The following is a 22,168-nucleotide window of genomic DNA, read 5'->3' as shown; positions in this document are numbered from 1 at the left end:
GAAATGCACAAAAAAACAAATGAAGAACGAATGGGAGGAAACTGGAGTCAATGTCTGTGACCGAACTGTAAGAAACCGCCTAAAGGAAATTGGATTTACATACAGAAAAGCTAAACAAAAGCCATCATTAACACCTAAACAGAAAAAAACAAGGTTACAATGGGCTAAAGAAAAGCAATCGTGGACTGTGGATGACTGGATGAAAGTCATATTCAGTAATGAATCGCGAATATGCATTGGGCAAGGTGATGATGCTGGAACTTTTGTTTGGTGCGGTTCCAATGAGATTTATAAAGATGACTGCATGAAGAGAACATGCAAATTTCCACAGTCATTGATGATATGGGGCTGCATGTCAGGTAAAGGCACTGGGGAGATGGCTGTCATTACATCTTCAATAAATGCCTAAGTTTACATTGATATTTTGGACAGTTTTCTTATCCCATCAATTGAAAGGATGTTTGGGGATGATGACATCATTTTTCAAGATGATAATGCATCCTGCCATAGAGCAAAAACTGTGAAAACAGTCCTTGAAAGGAGACACATAAGGTCAATGTCATGGCCTGCAAATAGTCTGGATCTCAATCCAATTGAAAATCTTTGGTGGAAGTTGAAGAAAATGGTCCATGGCAAGGCACCAACCTGCAAAGCTGATCTGGCAACAGCAATCAGAGAAAGTTGGAGCCAGATTGATGAAGAGTACTGTTTGTCACTCATTAAGTCCATGCCTCAGAGACTGCAAGCTGTTATTAAAGCCGGAGGTGGTGCAACAAAATACTAGTGATGTATTGGAGTGTTCTTTTGTGTGTTTGTTTTTCATGATTCCTTAATTTTTTCCTCAGAATTGAGTGATTCCATAATTTTTTTCCCTCTGCTTGGTCTGAAAAAAATTACCCTTACTGAGTACCACATTTTTTTCTTGATTTCTTTTAGTGTTTCTTAAAGCCCTAAAGTTGCCATTTGAAATTACTTTAGTTTTGTGCCATGTCTGTGATCTGCTTTTTACCAACAACATTAAACAACTAAATGAACATCCTCCGAGCCCGGTGATTCTATAATTTTTGCCAGGGGTTGTAGATGATGTGGTCTGAGGATTAATGTTTTCTGTTACATCAGGCAGTGTGATGCTTGGGAAATATTCTTCTGCCAAATTTGGGTTTTGACATTTACGGGGATGCAGCTTCGACACATACAAACTACTGAACGTTCGCCATTGTTGCAGCCCTTCATGGAAGTGGTTTTGCCTAATGATAGTGACCTCTTTGAGCAGGATGATGTGCCCTGCATGCTGCAAAAATTTTTCAGGTATAGTTTCAGAACATGACCGATACTGGTGACACCAGAAAACTTCTCAACTTCTCTTTATACCTTATTTCTATGATAAGACAATGATCAAAAATATAAGAAAAGTGGGTTTACGTCATCTAGAGGGCATATGGGTGCGGGCATGGCTAGCATGTTTAGTCAGGTAATGTTTCTTTACACATATCATCAGCTGTGGCATCTAGGAAAGAGAAGAAATAATATAAGAATTATGAAATAATAACCAAGGTAAAAGATGAACATAACAAAACTGAAGGTTTGTGGAGGGTATTCCACCTGTCAGGAAGTTCAAAGACACCCTGGCATTTAAGGCCACCAGAACACCTGACCATTAACCAGCAAGCTAAGGAGTCCTGGGAAAAGTAATACCATCCAACAAATCTAACTTTATTGGGGAACCTACCAGTCAAAACTATTAACAGTGAGATAGGATATAGGAGGTTAAGCTGTTGACTTGGCCTTTTAATTCTTCTGATCTGAATCTAATCGAGCATCTGTGGGATGGTGTAGAAAAACAAGTCTTATCTATGGAGGCCACACCTCACAACCTACAGGTTGCTGCTAACATCGTGGTGCCAAATATGAAATACCAACCACAGGACTCCTTCAAAATGTCTCAATGGGTTATAGCTGATGCTGGGGCAAGATGGGGATTTGTACATGATCAGGCAGGTGGCTTTAATGTTATGACTGATAAGAGATTAATAGAATAAATTAAAATTATTGTAAAAGCTATGTCTGAGAATAAAGTCTACACATACACATAGGTTTTCTCTATATCATGGGTAGTAAAATCACTGCTAATTATGAGTGGTACAAGTTTTTTTCGGAAAATTAGTGGTAAAATAGTGGTGATTGCTGTAGAAACAATTGAAATTTTATCCACTGTTGTGAGTATGAAGGTTAGAAAACATGTTGGATACTATAAGAAAAATGATCACTTCTATTACCATTATTTGTGGTTTAGTGATTATTCTGGTTCAAAAAGTACAGAAAAATATCCCAACTATTCCTTCTGATTTTTTTTGTTTTTATGCTATTTGGTCTTAAAAGTAAAACTGAGAGAAATATAAGGGCTGAGGAAGATTTTTACAAGACTGTTTGCTTCAGGAACTCAAGAAAAATCCTGCATACCGACATACACTGGGGGCTAGATTATCTCCGTGTACATGTATCATTCATCTCCAGGCTTAGTATTTCTCTCTAGAATGAAATAAATCAAATATAAAGTTAAAAGCTTGGAGAAATAAGTTGTTCTGCTATGCGTCTTCCAGTATAACATATATAGATATATGTAGATATACACATATTTATCGATCGATCTATATAGTGTGTGTGTGTGTATATATATATATATATACAGTACAGACCAAAAGTTTGGACACACCTCATTTAAAGATTTTTCTGTATTTTCATGACTTTGAAAATTGTACATTCACACTGAAGGCATCAAAAGTATGAATTAACACATGTGGAATTACCGTGTTTTTCGGACCATAAGACGCACTTTTTTCCTCCAAAATTTTGGAGGAAAATGGGGGGTGCGTCTTATAGTCCGAATGTTGTAATATGCGTGTATATGGGTGTATAATTGGGGCGTGGGGGGAGCGGTATCGGTGGAGGAGCGGAGCACAGGAGGCAGCAGCCGCCTGCTGCAGCCTACACTGTCCCCACTGCTAAAGAAAATGAATATTCACTGCTCCCCACGCCCATGAGGCATGGGGAGCACTGAATATTCATGCTCATTAATAGCGGTATACAGTGCAGCCGCGCTGCGGCTGCTGCTGCTGCCGGCTATCTCCTGTGCCTGCTGTTAAAGGGCATGAATATTCAACCTCTCTCCACGCACATGGACGTGGGGAGGGGGTGAATATTCATGCCCCTTAATGAGCTCAGGCACCTCCTTCTGGGTGGAGGGGGTTTAAATATCCAGTGACTCACAGCAATAGGCTGGAGACGCATTAGGGGTGCGCCCACAGCAGCTATAAGAATCAGGAAGTAACCGGGCCGCCGCCCTAAGCAGTCAGTCAAGAGACATGCACACAGCATGAACTGGAGCAAGGTTTGTAGGCTGGACTGACAGGTAAGATTGCGGTCTTGCATAGTGGGAGGTGGTGCACTATGAAAGCACGCCGCCAGGGATGTTACACAGCTAAGTAAAGAAAAACGAGTGGCCATCATTACTTTAAGAAATGAAGGTCAGTCAGTCCGAAAAATTGGGCAAACTTTGAATGTGTCCCCAAGTGCAGTTGCAAAAACCATCAAGCGCTACAAAGAAACTGGCTCACATGAGAACCGCCCCAGGAAAGGAAGACCAAGAGTCACCTCTGCTTCTGAGGATAAGTTTATCCGAGTCACCAGCCTCAGAAATCGCAGGTTAACAGCAGCTCAGATTAGAGACCAGGTCAATGCCACACAGAGTTCTAGCAGCAGACACATCTCTACAACAACTGTTAAGAGGAGACTTTGTGCAGCAGGCCTTCATGGTAAAATAGCTGCTAGGAAACCACTGCTAAGGACAGGCAACAAGCAGAAGAACTTGTTTGGGCTAAAGAACACAAGAAATGGACATTAGACCAGTGGAAATCTGTGCTTTGGTCTGATGAGTCCAAATTTGAGATCTTTGGTTCCAACCACTGGTGTAGGGGTGCTTTGCTGGTGACACTGTTGGGGATTTATTCAAAATTGAAGGCATACTGAACCAGCATGGCTACCACAGCATCTTGCAGCGCCATACTATTCCATCCCGTTTGCGTTTAGTTGGACCATCATTTATTTTTCAACAGGACAATGACCCCAAACACACCTCCAGGCTGTGTAAGGGCTATTGACCAAGAAGGAGAGTGATGGGGTGCTACGCCCGATGACCTGGCCTCCACAGTCACCAGACCTGAACCTAATCGAGATGGTTTGGGGTGAGCTGGACCGCAGAGTGAAAGAAAAAGGGCCAACAAGTGCTAAGCATCTCTGGGAACTCCTTCAAGATTGTTGGAAGACCATTTCCGGTGACTACCTCTTGAAGCTGATCAAGAGAATGCCAAGAGTGTGCAAAGCAGTCATCAAAGCAAAAGGTGGCTACTTTGAAGACCCTAGAATATAAGACATATTTTCAGTTGTTTCACACTTTTTTGTTAAGTATATAATTCCACATGTGTTAATTCATAGTTTTGATGCTTTCAGTGTGAATGTACAATTTTCATACTCATGAAAATACAGAAAAATCTTTAAATGAGAAGGTGTGTTCAAACTTTTGGTCTGTACTGTATATATTTATATATACAGCTCTGGCAAAAATTAAGAGACCACTGCACAATTTTTATTTTCTCTGATTTTTCTCTTTATATGTATATTTTTGAGTAAAATGTACATTGTTGTTTTAGTCTATAAACTATTGACAACATGTCTCCGAAATTCAAAGCTAAATTTTTTTTATTTATTTGCAGCAAATGATAAAGCATCAAAATACTAAAAAAGAAACAGAGAAACTGTGCTTTCAGACCTCAAATTACTCATGTTTTAGCTTTGGAAGAGTTCAGAAATCAATATTTGGTGGACTAACCATGATTTTTAATCACAGCTTTCATGCGTATTTCCATGCTTTCCAATAGAAAACTATTCAGTGATATATATATATATATATATATATATATATATATATATATATACAGTTATATGAAAAAGTTTGGGCACCCCTATTAATCTTAAGCTTAATGTTTTATAAAAATTGGTGTTTTTGCAACAGCTATTTCAGTTTGATATATGTAATAACTGTTGGACACAGTAATGTTTCTGCCTTGAAATGAGGTTTATTGTACTAACAGAAAATGTGCAATCTGCATTCAAACAAAATTTGACAGGTGCATAAGTATGGGCACCCTTATCATTTTCTTGTTTTAAATACTCCTACCTACTTTTTACTGACTTACTAAAGCACTTTTTTTGGTTTTGTAACCTCATTGAGCTTTAAACTTCATAGCCAGGTGTATGCAATCATGAGAAAAGCTACTTAAAGTGGCCACTTGCAAGTTGTTCTCCTGTTTGAATCTCCTCTGAAGAGTGGCATCATGGATTCCTCAAAACAACTGTCAAATGATCTGAAAACAAAGATTATTCAACATAGTTGTTCAGGGGAAGGATACAAAAAGCTGTCTCAGAGATTTAACCTGTCAGTTTCCACTGTGAGGAACATAGTAAGGAAATGGAAGAACACAGGGACAGTTCTTGTTAAGGCCAGAAGTGGCAGGCCAAGAAAAACATCAGAAAGGCAGAGAAGAAGAATGGTGAGATCAATCAAGGACAATCCTCAGACCACCTCCAGAGAGCTGCAGCATAAACTTGCTGCAGATGGTGTCACTGTGCATCGGTCAACTATACAACGCACTTTGCACAAAGAGAAGCTGTATGGGAGAGTGATGCGAAATAAGCCGTTTCTGCAAGCACGCCACAAACAGAGTCGGCTGAGGTATGCAAAAACACATTTGGAGAAGCCAATTTCTTTTTGGAAGAAGGTCCTGTGGACTGATGAAACCAAGATTGAGTTGTTTGGTCATACAAAAAGGAGTTATGCATGGCGGCAAAAAAACACAGCATTCCAAGAAAAACACTTGCTACCCACAGTAAAATTTGGTGGAGGTTCCATCATGCTTTGGGGCTGTGTGGCAAATGCCGGCACCAGGAATCTTGTTAAAGTTGAGGGACGCATGGATTCCACTCAGTATCAGCAGATTCTTGACAATAATGTTCAAGAATCAGTGACATAGTTGAAGTTACACAGGGGATGGATTTTTCAGCAAGACAATGATCCAAAACACCGCTCCAAATCTACTCAGGCATTCATGCAGAGGAACAATTACAATGTTCTGGAATGGTCATCCCAGTCCCCAGACCTGAATATCATTGAACTTCTGTGGGATCATTTGAAGAGGGCTGTCCATGTTCGGCGACCATCAAACTTAAATGAACTGGAATTGTTTTGTAAAGAGGAATGGTCAAAAATACCTTCATCCAGGATCAAGGAACTCATTAAAAGCTACAGGAAGCGACTAGAGGCTGTTATTTTTGCAAAAGGAGGATCTACTAAATATTAATGTCACTTTTCTGGTGAGGTGCCCATACTTATGCACCTGTCAAATTTTGTTTGAATGCAGATTGCACATTTTCTGCTAGTACAATAAACCTCATTTAAAGTCAGAAACATTACTGTGTCCAACAGTTATTACATATATCAAAATGAAATAGCTGTTGCAAAAACACCAGTTTTTATAAAACATTAAGCTTAAGATTAATAGGGGTGCCCAAACTTTTTCATATAACTGTATATATATATACACAGCATATACTATGTATTATTATTATTAGTTTATATAGCGCCATTGATTCCATGGTGCTGTACATGAGAAGGGGTTACATACCAGATACAGATATCACAGTAAATGACTAACAATGATAGACTGGTACAGGGGGAAGAGGACCCCGCCCTTGCGGCTTTACATTCTATATATATATATATATATATATATATATATATATATATATATATATATATATATATATATATATATATATGGACCTTATACTTGAATGGATTTCCAAGGATTAGATAACATGGCAGCTTTTTTACAAAAACAATGCCACACCTATTCACAGGTTGTGTGTTATTGCAGCCTAGCATCAGTCACTTAATATAACCCTCAGTTCTTTCATTGAGCAGTCAAAATTTGGATCCAATGATATCCTGATTTATATTAGCAAAATGTTTGTCAAAAGGACACTGTTTTGTCACTTTTTCACACGTTTAGCTTTTAAAGTCCATAGTAATGTTAAGCTAGATTTACATCTTAATTGAAAATTCCTTCATTTTTACCTGAATCAATGATAGGGCACACATGTTAAAATGACCGACACCATAAAATAAACCTAACTGACCACATTATGAGTCACTTGAGTCAGGCTGGCACCACTAGTGTGTAATGTGATAAACCCATACCTGGCATCAATTCCTAATACAAACAAAAAAATGGAAGTCCTAACCCAAATTTGAACTCAGGCTAAGGGCTCGCTCACATGAACATATAACACTGCTGAGGGCTATCTGATATTTTGTCTGATAGCACGGTCCAATGTTATACTATGGGACAGTGCCGAATAGCACTTTTCTTCTCATGCTGATTCGACATAAGAAGAAAATCGCATCATGCTGCGAATGCATCCGATAATTGGACCAAGCACACCCATACAAGTCTATGGGTGCGTGTAAAACATTGGACTGCAATTGGATGTCATCGGAGTGCAGTCTAACATCTGCGAACGCTGAGGATGGATGAATTAAGTTCCCCGTCTTCTTCACACCTGTGCTCCAATACTCTTATCCGAGCGAATCTGATCACACTAACATGACATTGCTCAAACTCTGACAGAGTTTGAGCCAAGTGTCAATAGAAGAATCTACGTCCGTCTGACCGCAACCTAAGATGTATCTAAATACCTTGTCAAACTAGCCAAAGATTCTTCCTCAAAGGGAATCTGTCAGTAGGATCAACCCTTCTGAGCCACCTATATGGGCATGCAGGTCATAGGAAGCTGAATAAAATCATACCTTAATGTCTGTGATCCGATGTTTTATTCGAAAGAAATCCGTGTTTTTCAAAATATGTAAATGAGCTGTTAAGATCTATGGGCCAAACATAGATCTCCCTGAGAATCTGCTTACAGAGCTTTTTTTTATAGGAAAGGTGGCGTTACCAGGGTGAGGCATGTAGATCAAAAGAGGGGGCTGTCAGTCATTACTTGGATCACAATAGTAACGCCTCCTTTTATTTAAAATAATCTCTGGAGGCAGATTCTCAGGGAGATCTTTGTCTGGTCCATAGATCTTAACATCTAATTTCCATATTAGGAAAAATGTTAATTTCTCAGAAATAAGACATGGGATCACAGACATCAAGGTATCATTTTACTCAGCTTGCTATGTCCTACATGCCTATATAGATGGCTTAAGAGGGTTGATCCTTTCTATTACATAAATCAATAGTACACATGTAGATGATCAACTTTGCGATGTATTGTATCAGAGATATCAGCTTCTTTCTCCTCCTGGACTAATCATTCACTCTCAATTCTCAGGTAAAATCTGTATTCAGTGAAAAAATAGACTTTCCCCTTACTGAGATAACAGATTGGAGATAACAGTTGATGTTTTTTAAATTCTATGTAGAGGGAGGAGCTAGAGGCCGACACAGACATTCTACTGCAAGTTCTCCTAAAATGACAGTTACATTTCTGCATAGAACTTAATGAGCACCAACTGTCATCTCCTATCACAGTAATGGGAAAATCTGTAGTCACTGAAGAAAGATTTTACCCATAAATTGACAGTTTTGACAATGGATAATCAGTCCAGAAGAAGAAAGAAGCAGATGTCCCTGTTAAGTTATAGTTGGGCAGCACGGTGGCTCAGTGGTTAGCACTGCAGACTTGCAGCACTGGGGTCCTGGGTTCAAATCCCACCAAGGACAACATCAGTATGCATGTTCTCCCCTTGTTTCCTCTGGGTTCTCCGGTTTCCTCCCACACTCCAAAGACATACTGATAGGGAATCTAGATTGTGAGCCCCAATGGGGACAGTGCCCATAATGTCTGTAAATTGTCTGAATTCTGCAGAATATGTTGGCGCTATACAGTATAAATAAAAAGATTGTTATTATTATAGCTCAGATTGTGCTATTTTCATGTGTACTATTGATTTATGACAAAAAAAAAGCCAAAAACATAAAATCCAAAATTACTCTTTAAACGCAAAGGAGTAGTTTAGAAAATGCAAATTATTATACAATTATTTATTAACTCTTCATTGAGAAAATATGTAGAATAATAATTCCAGTTGACATTGAAATAGGATAAAAAGTCTGTGAATACTCAATATATGTAAGTTCATGTTCTTTGTGTTTTTTTTTTAGGATATTCATGAGGAAGAAGAAGAAGATAACTGTGTTCTACCCCAAGGAGCTCTGCAGTCGGAAGTGATTCACTATGAATATCATGTTCTGTACTCCATAAGTTATCAGACCCCGGTGCTGTACTTTAGAGCAAGCTTCTTGGGTAAGAGATCTACACTAGTAATGAAGCAGGGGATCGCTAAATTTATGTGATGTTTACCTTATTTGAGGACAGGTTATAACCAGTAGTTGTTTGAACTGATATTACGCTTTTTTCATCTGAACCTTATTCATTGTGTAGTGAAGTATTATGTCATTTCCTAATATGTTTTCTGCATTCATCAGAGATCTCTATTTGCTTTTATCGAATAAGAAACTTTGATGTTTGATGCTAAGTTTTTGGTTGGTCTTGGGTAGTGTGATATTTCTGCATTATGATAGGGGAAAATTAGAGTTTCCAGGGTAAAATGTAATTGTTCCACTGGAGTTTATTATTTTAACTGATTAGTTTTCAGGCTTCGTTAAACCACAATGATACATCAGTAAAACACGTTGCCCTTTAAGAGTCTTTCTTATTTAGATTAAATATATCACCTTTTTTCAGAAGCCATATGCTATATCCTAGTAATACATTCCCCAGTACTTGCCCTTAAAAAGCAGCTTGCTTTCAATGACAGCGCAGGTCACGATCACTATTCAGATTACCCTCCTTTGGCATTACAATGCTATAGTTACTGTTCTTTTCAAAGTCTTAACTTTCCGCTGGCAGGAGTTGTGTTAGACGATACAAAAGATGACCGTCTTTTAGATGAGAGCTCCTGGAGACACAAAGAGGCTTATCATATGCAGTTCTTATGGAAATAAAAACTAAGTGATAAATTGCTTTTTCTAAAGTTTCGTCGTCCCATGTCTTGTCTCGCTCAATGCAGTAAATATGATTAGAAGTTATAGTAATGCCATAGATAGTTAAAGGGAACCTAAAAGGGAAGGAGCTATAGAGTCATCACACTAATTATATTGCTGGATTGGGTAGTAAAAAGTTCAAACCTACATTACTGGGCATAAATGGATATTCCATCATTGAGAAAATAAACTTTAAATCTTTGAGGCTGCAAATGCACCGAGGGTGGTCCAATTCTAGCCTATGAGTTCCCCTTCAATGGACGTCTTCACACAGAGGCTGGACAGACATCTGTCTGAGATGGTTTAGTGAATCTTGCATTGAGCAGGGGGTTGGACACGATGACCCTGGAGGTCCCTTCCAACTCTACCATTCTATGATTCTATGATTCTATTGCAACAATTTTCTGCATTGTTCCTCACTTGATGTCTGTTTTGTGCCACTATGCCATTGTTGTCAGCATCGCTGAATAATACATAGAATCCATGCATGAGCCAGGAGTCGGACCGCCCTTGGTGCATTTGCTCACTCATTTACTAAAAGATTAAAAGATGATTTTCTTTGCAAAGGAATGTCCACTTGCAGGCAGGAAGGCTTATTTCAATCTGTATTTAACTGGCCTATCCATTAATTTCATTTATATGGTGACCATAAAGTTGCTGACAAGTTGCCATTAAAGGGGTATACCAATCTTGAGATATATATCTATATATATAGATATAGATGGATATCTATCTATATATATACATTATATAGATAATTATATATAGATAGATATATATATATGATCTGCACTTGGCTTTCTTTACATCTTTAGTACCATAAACATGTGTTACCAAGCTGCTTCATTCAACAACTCCTGGCTGCAGACATGTGAGATATAGGAAAGAACGGGAGACACAGACCTACCCAAACCCAGGGCAGTACAATTGTTACTATTTTTTTCTTATAAAGTATGGGGTCCGGACAGTTTCCCAGTAGAATAAAATTGCCTTCTCAATTACCCCTTTCTACTTTCATGCAGCCGTGAGGAGCAGCATCGGGCTGCAGAATACTGCACCTGCAAGCTTTGCAACATCAGGGCAGAAGCATTAGACATTACTAGCACAGACAGCCAATGAGCAGCTAAGTGTTTGTGACATGTAATGCTGCAGTCAGGTTAATAAACCTGAAACCTAAATATTTAAGAAAGTAAAAATGAGGTTTTGTCTTTCTTATGAGAATATCTGTTTGTCAACAGTTTTTTTGAAATTCTGTTGAATATTTTCTACAAAACTTTTGATGGTTCTGTGATTACGCCCCAATATCTTAGCAATTTTAAGAGTGCTGTATACCTCTCTAAGACTTGGAACAATTTTTGACTTTTTAGCACATCTTAATAAAGGGAGTTGTATCCTTAGGCCTCACTGTCCCTCAAGTTTATACAGCTTGGAGTTGGAAAATCTGTATAAAAATGATGATCTGGTCAAAATACCCCCTTGCCTAATAATTCTTCACAAAGTGTATGTGTGTGTATGTATATATATATATATATATATATATATATATATATATATATATACACACAAATGCATGTACATGAGTTATATATACATATATAGTCATGGCTGAAATTGTTGGCACCCTTGAAATTGTTCCAGAAAATAAAGTATTTCTCCCAGAAAATTATTGCAATTACACATGTTTTGTTATACACATGTTTGTTTCCTTTGTGTGTATTGGAACAACACAAAAAAACAGAGAAAAAAAGGCAAACTGGACATAATTTCGCACAAAACCTCGAAAATGGGCTGAACAAAAGTGTTGGCACCTTTCCAAAATTGTGGTTAAACAACTTTGTTTCAAACTCACCTGTGGCAAGTAACAGGTGTGGGCAATATGAAAATCACACCTGAAACCAGATAAAAAGGGAAGAAGTTGACTCACTTTACATTGTGTGTCTGTGTGTGCCACACTAAGCGTGTAGAACAGGAAGAGAAGAGAACTGTCTGAGGACTAGAGAACCAAAATTGTTAACAAATATCAACCATCTCAAGGTTACAAGTCCATCTCCAGAAATCTTGATGTTCATTTGTCCACATCATGCAACATAATCAAGAAGTTGACAACCCATGGCACTGTAGCTAATCTCCCTGGACGTGGACAGCAGAGAAAAATTGATGAAAGGTAGCAACGCAGGATAGTCCGGCTAAGAGACTAAGGAGAGAGGAGTTTAGCTTAATTGTTTCTTTTTTGTGCGCAGCATGATGGGGATCAGAGGATGCCGAGCATACCAGGATGGAGGGGTGCCAAGCATACCAGGAAGAGGGATGAGGGTGCCATACATACAAGGAAGAGGGATGAAGGGTGCCATACATACTAGGAAGAGAAATGAAGGGTGCCATACATTACAGGATGAGGGATGAAGGGTGCCATATATACCAGGAGCCGCGCTGCAGGTATAGTGTGCGCGCTATTAAGGAAAATGAATATTCACTGCTTCCCACACCCATGGGAAGCAGTGAATATTCATTTTCTTTAGTAGCGGGCACATAGTAGGCTGCAGCAGGCGGCTACTGCCTCCTGTGCCCTGTCAGGTTTAATAAGTGGGATTTCTTGCCTTAAAAATGGGGTTGGGACCATCAGTTGTGTTGTGCAGAAGTCAGGTGGATAGACGGCTGATAGGCCTACTGAATAGACTGTTAGAATTTGTATTATGGCAAGAAAAAAGCAGCTAAGTAAAGAAAAACGAGTGGCCATCATGACTTTAAGAAATGAAGGTCAGTCAGTCCGAAAAATTGGGCAAACTTTGAATGTGTCCCCAAGTGCAGTTGCAAAAACCATCAAGCGCTACAAAGAAACTGGCTTACATGAGGACCGCCCCAGGAAAGGAAGACCAAGAGTCACCTCTGCTTCTGAGGATAAGTTTATCCAAGTGACCAGCCTCAGAAATCTCAGGTTAACAGCAGCTCAGATTAGAGACCAGGTCAATGCCACACAGAGTTCTAGCAGCAGACACATCTCTACAACGACTGTTGAGAGGAGACTTTGTGCAGCAGGCCTTCATGGTAAAATAGCTGCTAGGAAACCACTGCTAAGGACAGGCAACAAGCATAAGAGACTTGTTTGGGCTAAAGAACACAAGTAATGGACATTAGACCAGTGGAAATCTGTGCTTTGGTCTGATGAGTCCAAATTTGAGATCTTTGGTTCCAACCACCGTGTCTTTGTGCAATGCAGAAAAGGTGAACGGATGGACTCTACATGCCTGGTTCCCACCGTGAAGCATGGAGGAGGAGGTGTGATGGTGTAGGGGTGCTTTGCTGGTGACACTGTTGGGGATTTATTCAAAATTGAAGGCATACTGAACCAGCATGGCTACCACAACATCTTGCAGCGGCATGCTATTCCATCCGGTTTGCGTTAAGTTGGACCATCATTTATTTTTTAACAGGACAATGACCCCAAACACACCTCCAGGCTGTGTAAGGGCTATTTGACCAAGGAGGAGAGTGATGGGGTGCTACACCAGATGACCTGGCTTCCACAGTCACCAGACCTGAACCCAATCGAGATGGTTTGGGGTGAGCTGGACCGCAGAGTGAAGGCAAAAGGGCCAACAAGTGCTAAGCATCTCTGGGAACTCCTTCAAGATTGTTGGAAGACCATTTCCGGTGACTACCTCTTGAAGCTCATCAAGAGAATGCCAAGAGTGTGCAAAGCAGTCATCAAAGCAAAAGGTGGCTACTTTGAAGAACCTAGAATATAAGTCATATTTTCAGTTGTTTCACACTTTTTTGTTAAGTATATAATTCCACATGTGTTAATTCATAGTTTTGATGCCTTCAGTGTGAGTGTACAATTTTCATAGTCATGAAAATACAGAAAAATCTTTAAATGAGAAGGTGTGTCCAAACTTTTGGTCTGTACTGTATATATATATATATATATATATATATATATATATATATATATACACTGCTCAAAAAAATAAAGGGAACACTCAAATAACACATCCTAGATCTGAATGAATGAAATATTCTCATTGAATACTTTGTTCTGTACAAAGTTGAATGTGCTGACAACAAAATCACACAAAAATCATCAATGGAAATCAAATTTATTAACCAATGGGGGCCTGAATTTGGAGTCACCCCCAAAAGTAAAGTGGAAAAACACACTACAGGCTGATCCAACTTTGATGTAATGTCCTTAAAACAAGTCAAAATGAGGCTCAGTATTGTGTGTGGCCTCCAAGTGCCTGTATGACCTCCCTACAACACCTGGGCATGCTCCTGATGAGGTTGTGGATGGTCTCCTGTGGGATCTCCTCCTAGACCTGAACTAAAGCATCCGCCAACTCCTGGACAGTCTGTGGTGCAACGTGACTTTGGTGGATGGAGCGAGACATGATGTCCCAGATGTGCTCAGTCGGATTCAGGTCTGGGGAACGGGCGGGCCAGTCCATAGCTTCAATGCATTCATCTTGCAGGAACTGCTGACACACTCCAGCCACATGAGGTCTGGCATTGTCCTGCATTAGGAGGAACCCAGGGCCAACCGCACCAGCATATGGTCTCACAAGGGGTCTGAGGATCTCATCTCGGTACCTAATGGCAGTCAGGCTACCTCTGGCGAGCACATGGAGGGCTGTGCTGCCCTCCAAAGAAAAGCCACTCCACACCATTACTGACCCACTGCCAAACCGGTCATGCTGAAGGATGTTGCAGGCAGCATATCGCTCTCCACGGCGTCTCCAGACTCTGTCACGTCTGTCACATGTACTCAGTGTGAACCTGCTTTCATCTGTGAAGAGCACAGGGCGCCAGTGGCGACTTTGCCAATCCTGGTGTTCTGTGGCAAATGCCAAGCATCGTGCATGGTGTTGGGCTGTGAGCACAACCCCCATCTGTGGACGTTGGGCCCTCATACCACCCTCATGGAGTCAGTTTCTAACTGTTTGTGCAGACACATGCACATTTGTGGCCTGCTGGAGGTCATTTTTCAGGGCTCTGGCAGTGCTCCTCCTGTTCCTCCTTGCACAAAGGCGGAGGTAGCGGTCCTGCTGCTGGTTTATTGCCCTCCTACGGCCCCCTCCACATCTCCTGGTGTACTGGCCTGTCTCCTGGTAGTGCCTCCAGCCTCTGGACACTACGCTGACAGACACAGCAAACCTTCTTGCCACAGCTCGCATTAATGTGTCATCCTGGATGAGCTGCACTACCTGAGCAACTTCTGTGGGTTGTAGAGTCTGTCTCATGCTACCACGAGTGTGAAAGCACAACCAACATTCAAAAGTGACCCAAACATCAGCCAGAAAGCATTGGTACTGAGATGTGGTCTGTGGTCCCCAGATGTGGGCTGTGGTCCCCACCTGCAGAACCACTCCTTTATTGAATGTGTCTTGATAATTGCCAATAATTTCCATCTATTGTCTATTCCATTTGCACAACAGCATGTGAAATTGATTGATTTCACAGAAGTTTGATTTACTTGGAATTATAGTCTGTTGTTTAAGTGTTCCCTCTATTTTTTTGAGCAGTGTACAGTATATCGGACTATAAGACGCACCCCCTCCTATCCTCAAAAATTTTGGAGGAAAAAAGTGCGTTTTATAGTCCGAAAAATACGGTATTTACCGCATACCAGGGATCATGGACCAGTTTGCATATATTAAAATGCTTGAAGAGGTCATGTTGCCTTACGCTGAAGAGGATATGCCCTTGAAATTAGTGTTTCAACAAGACAACGACCCTAAACACACCAGTAAACAAGCAAAATCTTGGTTCCGGTCCAACACAATTGAGGTTATGGAGTGGCCAGCTCAATCCCCGGACCGTAATCCAATAGAACACTTGTGGGGTGACAACAAAAATGCCATTTCTGAGGCAAAGCCAATAAATTCCAAAAAAATTGTGGGATGTAGTCAAAGCATCCTGGGCTGGAATAACAGTTGACAGGTGCCAGAAGTTGGTTGACTCTATGCAACACAGATGTGAAGCAGTTCTAAAAAACTGTGGTTATACAATTAAATATTAGGTCAGTGATTCACAGGAATGCTAAATCCTCAAAAAAAGAGTACATATTATGAATTTGTAAAGACAAATGCAGACACTGCTATTTTTTAGAACAGCCCAATGTTCATTTTTTGTTATTTTCTGTAAAGTAGTTAACATTATATACATTTCTCTTCATGTTTTGAATTAGAAAACAGTGTGCAATGTTCCCAATGCATGGAAATAAAAACTAGTATCAAGATTTTGTGCTTAAAGAGGTTGTCCACTACTATAGAACATTCCCCCCATCGATGTAAACGGTAGAAAGAAGATTTTTAGCAAATACCTTGCACTGTCTATCTTGTCAATCTCGCTGACCGCTCACTAGGCATCATGTTACCCCCACAAGTTCTGGCTGCAGCCAGGCGTAACCCAGTGATGCGCTCCCCCCTGATTGATTGGGCTGTGGGCGGGGTTTCCCCACACGTCACATCCCAGCATCCACCACACGCTTTCCCTCTCTACACATTCCTTAATATTCAGAAAAGTATATTGGTGGTAATATATGTTGCCACTCAGCCCATGTGGAGAAAGTGTCCAGAAGAATAGATTTTGTGTCTAATTTTACTATTTCTGTTTCATAAAATGTAAAGCTTCTTTATACCTCCACAATGAAGACTCACTAGCACTTATACAGCAAAAACACTCCGACTTGTCTTTCATAAGCTTAGTATTTTTTTTTATCTTAGACAGACTTTCCTATCTATTATTGTGTATTTATCAGCTCCGGGAAAGACAGACACTAAAGATGCAAAAAATAGGCAAATACCATCCAAGCTTATCACAAGTGCTCGTTTGCCAGTCCTACAGCTACAAATTGTTCTAATATTTTCCCAGTATAACTTGTAGGAATCCACCTTAAGATATCATATGTTTTAATAGCTGCTATTTCAATTTCTCTTTTGTGGTTTTCAGCTCAAACAGGCTGTAAAAATTAGGAAAAATTATTCCAAACCGTAGAATCGAGTATTCAAGCAATGACCTAAAATCACACACGTTTGACCGACAAAAGCTTTAAAAATAAACACCAATTTGTGTGTATCGGCAACAAAATATAAAGCGGCTTCTGTATAATTTAGATATTTCTGAAGACTCTGAATAAATAATTAAAAAAATTTGAAAAAGCCCCCGAAAGCTTTAAAACACAAATTTCATGAACCTGGGAGTCCTTCGTTTAATTAGTATTCACTGTAAGCAGTTAATCACCACAGAAAAGCTCCCAGAGACAAAACAACTTGTTTAGCTTGTCAGCATCTGGGAGTCGGAGGTGTTGAAACATAACTGCTTGTATCTAGGCCTGAATCGTATAGATGAGGGGAAGAAGCGCCTGTGTCTTTCTGGCGTGCCAACAGCTCCCCTTACTGTGCACTGCAGCAATTGTCTGCTTGCCGCTTGCTTGTACAGCTGAGCAAGTTCGGTCCTCTCCAGCTTACACCTTGCCAGTGTGGCAAGCGAGACTCCCAGTGGAAGCTTCACAACATTAATGTTTGCACATATATTTAATTATAGACATCTGGAGGCCAAAGAGTACACCAAGAGTAGTTTCATTGAGATGGAACATTTGCAGCGAGCTCCTTCCAGCATCTTGTTATTACAGGTGCTTGTATAATGTGGCCTGAATCAAATCAGTTATGTAATAACATGTATCTGCTAAGGTACCACAACAGACCCATGAGTAAGCAGACTTGGAATGATGGATACGCGTGGGGTAACTTGGGAACTTCTCGACCATACTGCTATTACGATGCATATCGTATATTGTTCTCTTTTTTTATTCACTTTGCAACATTATCAATTATGGAATTTTTTTGGTAATAGTTTTTCTATATTTACTGTTTTTCATGTGCTGATCTGCAACGGCAGTTCCATTAAAAGTTGAAACACTGTGTAAAATGTAAAGAAAACAAGAATGCAATGATTCGGAAAACTCTTATAGCCATATTTTATTCACAACAGATCATAGAACACAGATCAGAAGGTGAAAGTTAAACATTTCTCCATTTCATTTATAAAAACGAACTCATTTAGAAATGATGGCAGCAACACATCTCAAAAAAGTTGGCACAGGGTTAACAAAAGGCTGGTAGTAATGAAAAACAGTTGGAAGCTCAATTTTCAACTACGTGATTTGACTGTGTATAAAAAGAGCATGCTAGAGAGGCAGAGTCTCTCAGAAGAAAAGATGGTCAGAGGTTTATACAGTTCAGAAGCTGCATCTTTGATGGTATGGGATTGCATTAGTGCCTATGACATGGTCAGCTTCTACATGAAAGGCACTATCAATGCTAAGCATTATAGAGAGGTTTTAGAACAACATATGCTCCTTCAAGACACTGTCTATTTCAAGGAAGAACTTAAATTTTTCCGCAAGACAATGCTACACCACATGCTGCATCCATCAGAACAGTACGGCCTCACCGAAGAGTTCTGGTGGTGAATTGACCAGTCCAGACCTATCACCAATAGAAAATATTTTGCACATTATGAAACGAAAAATTCGGCAAAGAAGTCCCAGGACTGTGGAGCAACTAGAATCTTACATCCAACAAGAACGGGACAACATTCCTCTTCCAAAACACTAGCAATTGGTCTCCTCACTCCCTAGACATTTGCAGACTGTTGTAAACAGAAAAGGGGAGGCTACACAATGGTAGACATGGCCCTTTCTCAGCTCTTTTTTGAGAGGTGTTGCTGCCATCAATTTCTAAATAAATAAATTTTTCCAAATGAAAAGGTAAAATGTCTAACTTTCACTTTCTGACCTGTGTTCTATGTTCTGTTGTGAATAAAATATGTCCGTAGGAGCTTTCCAAATCATTTCATTCTTGCTTTCTCTTTACATTTTACACAGTGTCCCACCTTTTTTGGAATCGGGGTTGTATATTTATACTTTTTACAGCATTATTTATTTACTATCACATTTTATATGGTTATTTTTGTTAGGTTTCTTTTACCTTATCCATTCTCATTGTCCTTACATCCAATACACTATTCATTGTTTTGCGTGTGGGGAGCCTCCTGGCCCGTATATTCACTTGGCCGGTAGGTGAGCCTCTTGCCTTATGGCAGTTTTTAGATGTTTTTCTTATTATTCTACTTCCAATAAATTATTTGTTTCCTAATCTTTGATGGATGTGCAGCTATTTATGTAGGTGTAGCTTCTCTGTTGTGGTGTATCTTTTTGATTTTCACACACTTGCTGTCATTCCAGATGGTTTACAATTCAGCTGTGCCCACCTTCTTTATCAGCAGGTTCTGCATGTGTCTGCTATGGTATCAATGCAAATCTTCATATTAGCAAAATTATTACTACACAAATTGTAACTGAGCCACGTCAGTACATTGGTATCTCTGTTGCTCTTCGACTATGAGTTTGATCTAACAAGGTCACAGTTTGCATGGCATTTGTATATACTTTTCATGTTTGTATGAGTCACCTCTGGACTTTTCTAGTTTAGTCTCACAGACCAAAACATGCAATGCTAAGAATAGCTCCTGTATTTTTGTTTTATACTGTTGTGTGGTATTTTGATGCTAACATAATAAACAGTAAGGAATGCTTTTGTGTGATATGTCTATGCTACACAATGTAAAGTAAGAGAAGCTTGCAATAATTGCTGGAATAACTGTCATGGTGTGCACTGACAGTCATTAGTATGAACATGATGTAGCATCGGCGTCTCTGCCCTCTGCCAGGCAGAGACGCCGTCCCTCTCACCGCCGCGCTCCCTGCCCGGCATCCTCCAGCGCTCCTTTTCCTGCTTCTGCTGCCGGTGCGCGCAGCTTCCCGGGCACTGTGCTTAGGGCGCGCGCTCCCTTCCCTCTTAAAGGGGCCGCACGCGCCGCCCTAAGGAGTCCCCGGCCAATTGCCGGAGGTCCTCCCATATATGTATAAGGCACCTCCTCCAAAATGGAGGTGCCCGAGCAATAGTTGATGCACAGTGTACTTACCGCTGCTTCAGCCCTCAGGTCCCGCTGCTAGCCTGACTACTAGTCCTGCCCGCCAGCCTGACTACTCTCCAGCCCTACAGTCTGTCTCCCGTTCAGTCCGCCAGTCTGTCTATGGGCTTTGCCCGCCTGCTTACCTGGGAGCGCCTGCCTGTTACCTGTCAGCCTACCTGGAGGCTCCCGCCTGTCACTTGCCGAGACCACCTGTCTGCCTACCCGGAGGCTCCTGCCTGTCACTTGCCATGACCACCTGTCTGCCTACCCGGAGGCTCCCGCCTGTCACTTGCCGTGACCACCTGTCTGCCTACCCGGAGGCTCCCGCCTGTCACTTGCCGTGACCACCTGACAGCCTACCTAGAGACTTCCGCCTGTCGCCTGCTGTCTCTGCCAGTTCATCTACCCGGACCTCTCGTCAGCCTGCCTGCTGTGCCCCTGCAGTATTGGTCAGTCTCAGCCATCTGACCCGTGGGAGTCACCTGCTCCCTTACAAGGTCGTCCCCAGAGTAGCACCTGGTCCCTCTGCTCGGTCCCTCCCTGGTCACGAAGTCGTTAGCCGCCGTACGACCAGGGTCGGTCCGAGTTGATACTTAGTTACGCCCCTCTGGGTCCCTCCTTGCACCGAAGCACAGAGGTTCCACCACCCGGATCCGTAACACGTGATCAACTAAAATTCTGTCTTTTCCTTACTAAGCAGTGCGAAATCTAAGGGTATGGTCATATCGGGGTGGTGGGAAACCCTTAGATTCCTCATTGTTTAGCTGAGCACTGACAGATCTGTAGTTGAGCACAGGCTTAAATTGGCCCACAGGAGAATCCTCCGGTGGGCCCTTGTGCAGGAGTAGACCACCACCCTCTTATATGAGCAGTACTTGGCACAATATACTGGAATCACTATATACAGACAAAGGCAGCATCTTATTCATTTAACAATCTATCCAGTTCATTGTTATATAAATTTCTGATTGAGTATAATGTCACATTTGCATTTAGTTGAAAAGTGGTGCCCTGGAGTTGGTTACGGGTGGGCCCTTGGCACCCCAGTCCAACACTGGTTGAGCATAATTCCTAATAACGTCAACGGACTTTTCATTCAGGTGTTCTGGGTGTACATTCTGCATGGTGAATGAGATTTTATAAAAATCTCAACCACATTCTGCAAAGAAAAATGAGTGGTTATTGTGTAGCCTGCTGTTTGGAAGTTCTAAAATTATGGAAATCCATTCATCTGGCCTGGTGTAAAAGGCAGCTTGTATTCTGCGTGGATATTATGTAAAAATCCTCAGGATCCAGCTCGGTATTTTGGTTACAATTTCATTTCCACATTCAACTACTCATGGTTTCCTGAGTTTTTATTAGAAAATGAAATCTTCACTTACTGTGATCAGGCGTAAATGAAAGCCATAATTTGAGACTTTGTCAGGCTTTAGTATTAATAAACCTGAAGTCTAAAAGTTGAAATACGTGTGTATTCAGTAGGCCATGGCCACTTTTCTCTGCACTTCCACAATAGTCAGCTGATTTCTGCAGGTCTGGATCCGGAGAAAATAATTGTTTTTACCAGAAAAGAAGAGTTTCCCTGCTATAATGGGAGACTCTATTACATTCAGAAAGTGGCATGTAAAAGTTTGGGCACCCCTGGTCAAAATTACTGAAGTTGCTCAAGTAGTGCAGCTCATCCAGGATGGCACATCAATGCGAGCTGTGGCAAGAAGGTTTGCTGTGTCTGTCAGCGTAGTGTTCAGAGGCGCTACCAGGAGACAGGCCAGTACACCAGGAGATGTGGAGGGGGCCGTAGGAGGGCAACAACCCAGCAGCAGGACCGCTACCTCCGCCTTTGTGCAAGGAGGAACAGGAGGAGCACTGCCAGAGCCCTGAAAAATGACCTCCAGCAGGCCACAAATGTGCATGTGTCTGCACAAACGGTTAGAAACCGACTCTATGAGGGTGGTATAAGGGCCCGACGTCCACAGATGGGGGTTGTGCTCACAGCCTAACACCGTGCAGGACGCTTGGCATTTGCTACA

The 22,168-nt window shown here is 41.0% G+C and overlaps 1 protein-coding gene across 1 annotated transcript in view; it reads left to right on the top strand.

The window, feature by feature from the left end:
• Positions 1-22,168, top strand: part of ATG10 (autophagy related 10) — a 267,723-nt gene that overhangs the window by 137,294 nt on the left and 108,261 nt on the right. The window contains exon 4 of the mRNA XM_073679166.1: positions 9,282-9,423. Within this exon, the coding sequence (XP_073535267.1) occupies positions 9,282-9,423 (142 nt within the window). The remainder of the gene's footprint in view (positions 1-9,281; positions 9,424-22,168) is intronic.

The sequence above is a fragment of the Phyllobates terribilis genome, unplaced genomic scaffold (genome assembly GCF_046119375.1).
Source record: "Phyllobates terribilis strain yellow unplaced genomic scaffold, ASM4611937v1 Scaffold_1__5_contigs__length_1240528914, whole genome shotgun sequence".
NCBI lineage: Eukaryota > Metazoa > Chordata > Amphibia > Anura > Dendrobatidae > Phyllobates > Phyllobates terribilis.
The sequence above is the reverse complement of the archived record's forward strand: the minus strand, read 5'-3'. Positions and strand labels throughout refer to the sequence as shown.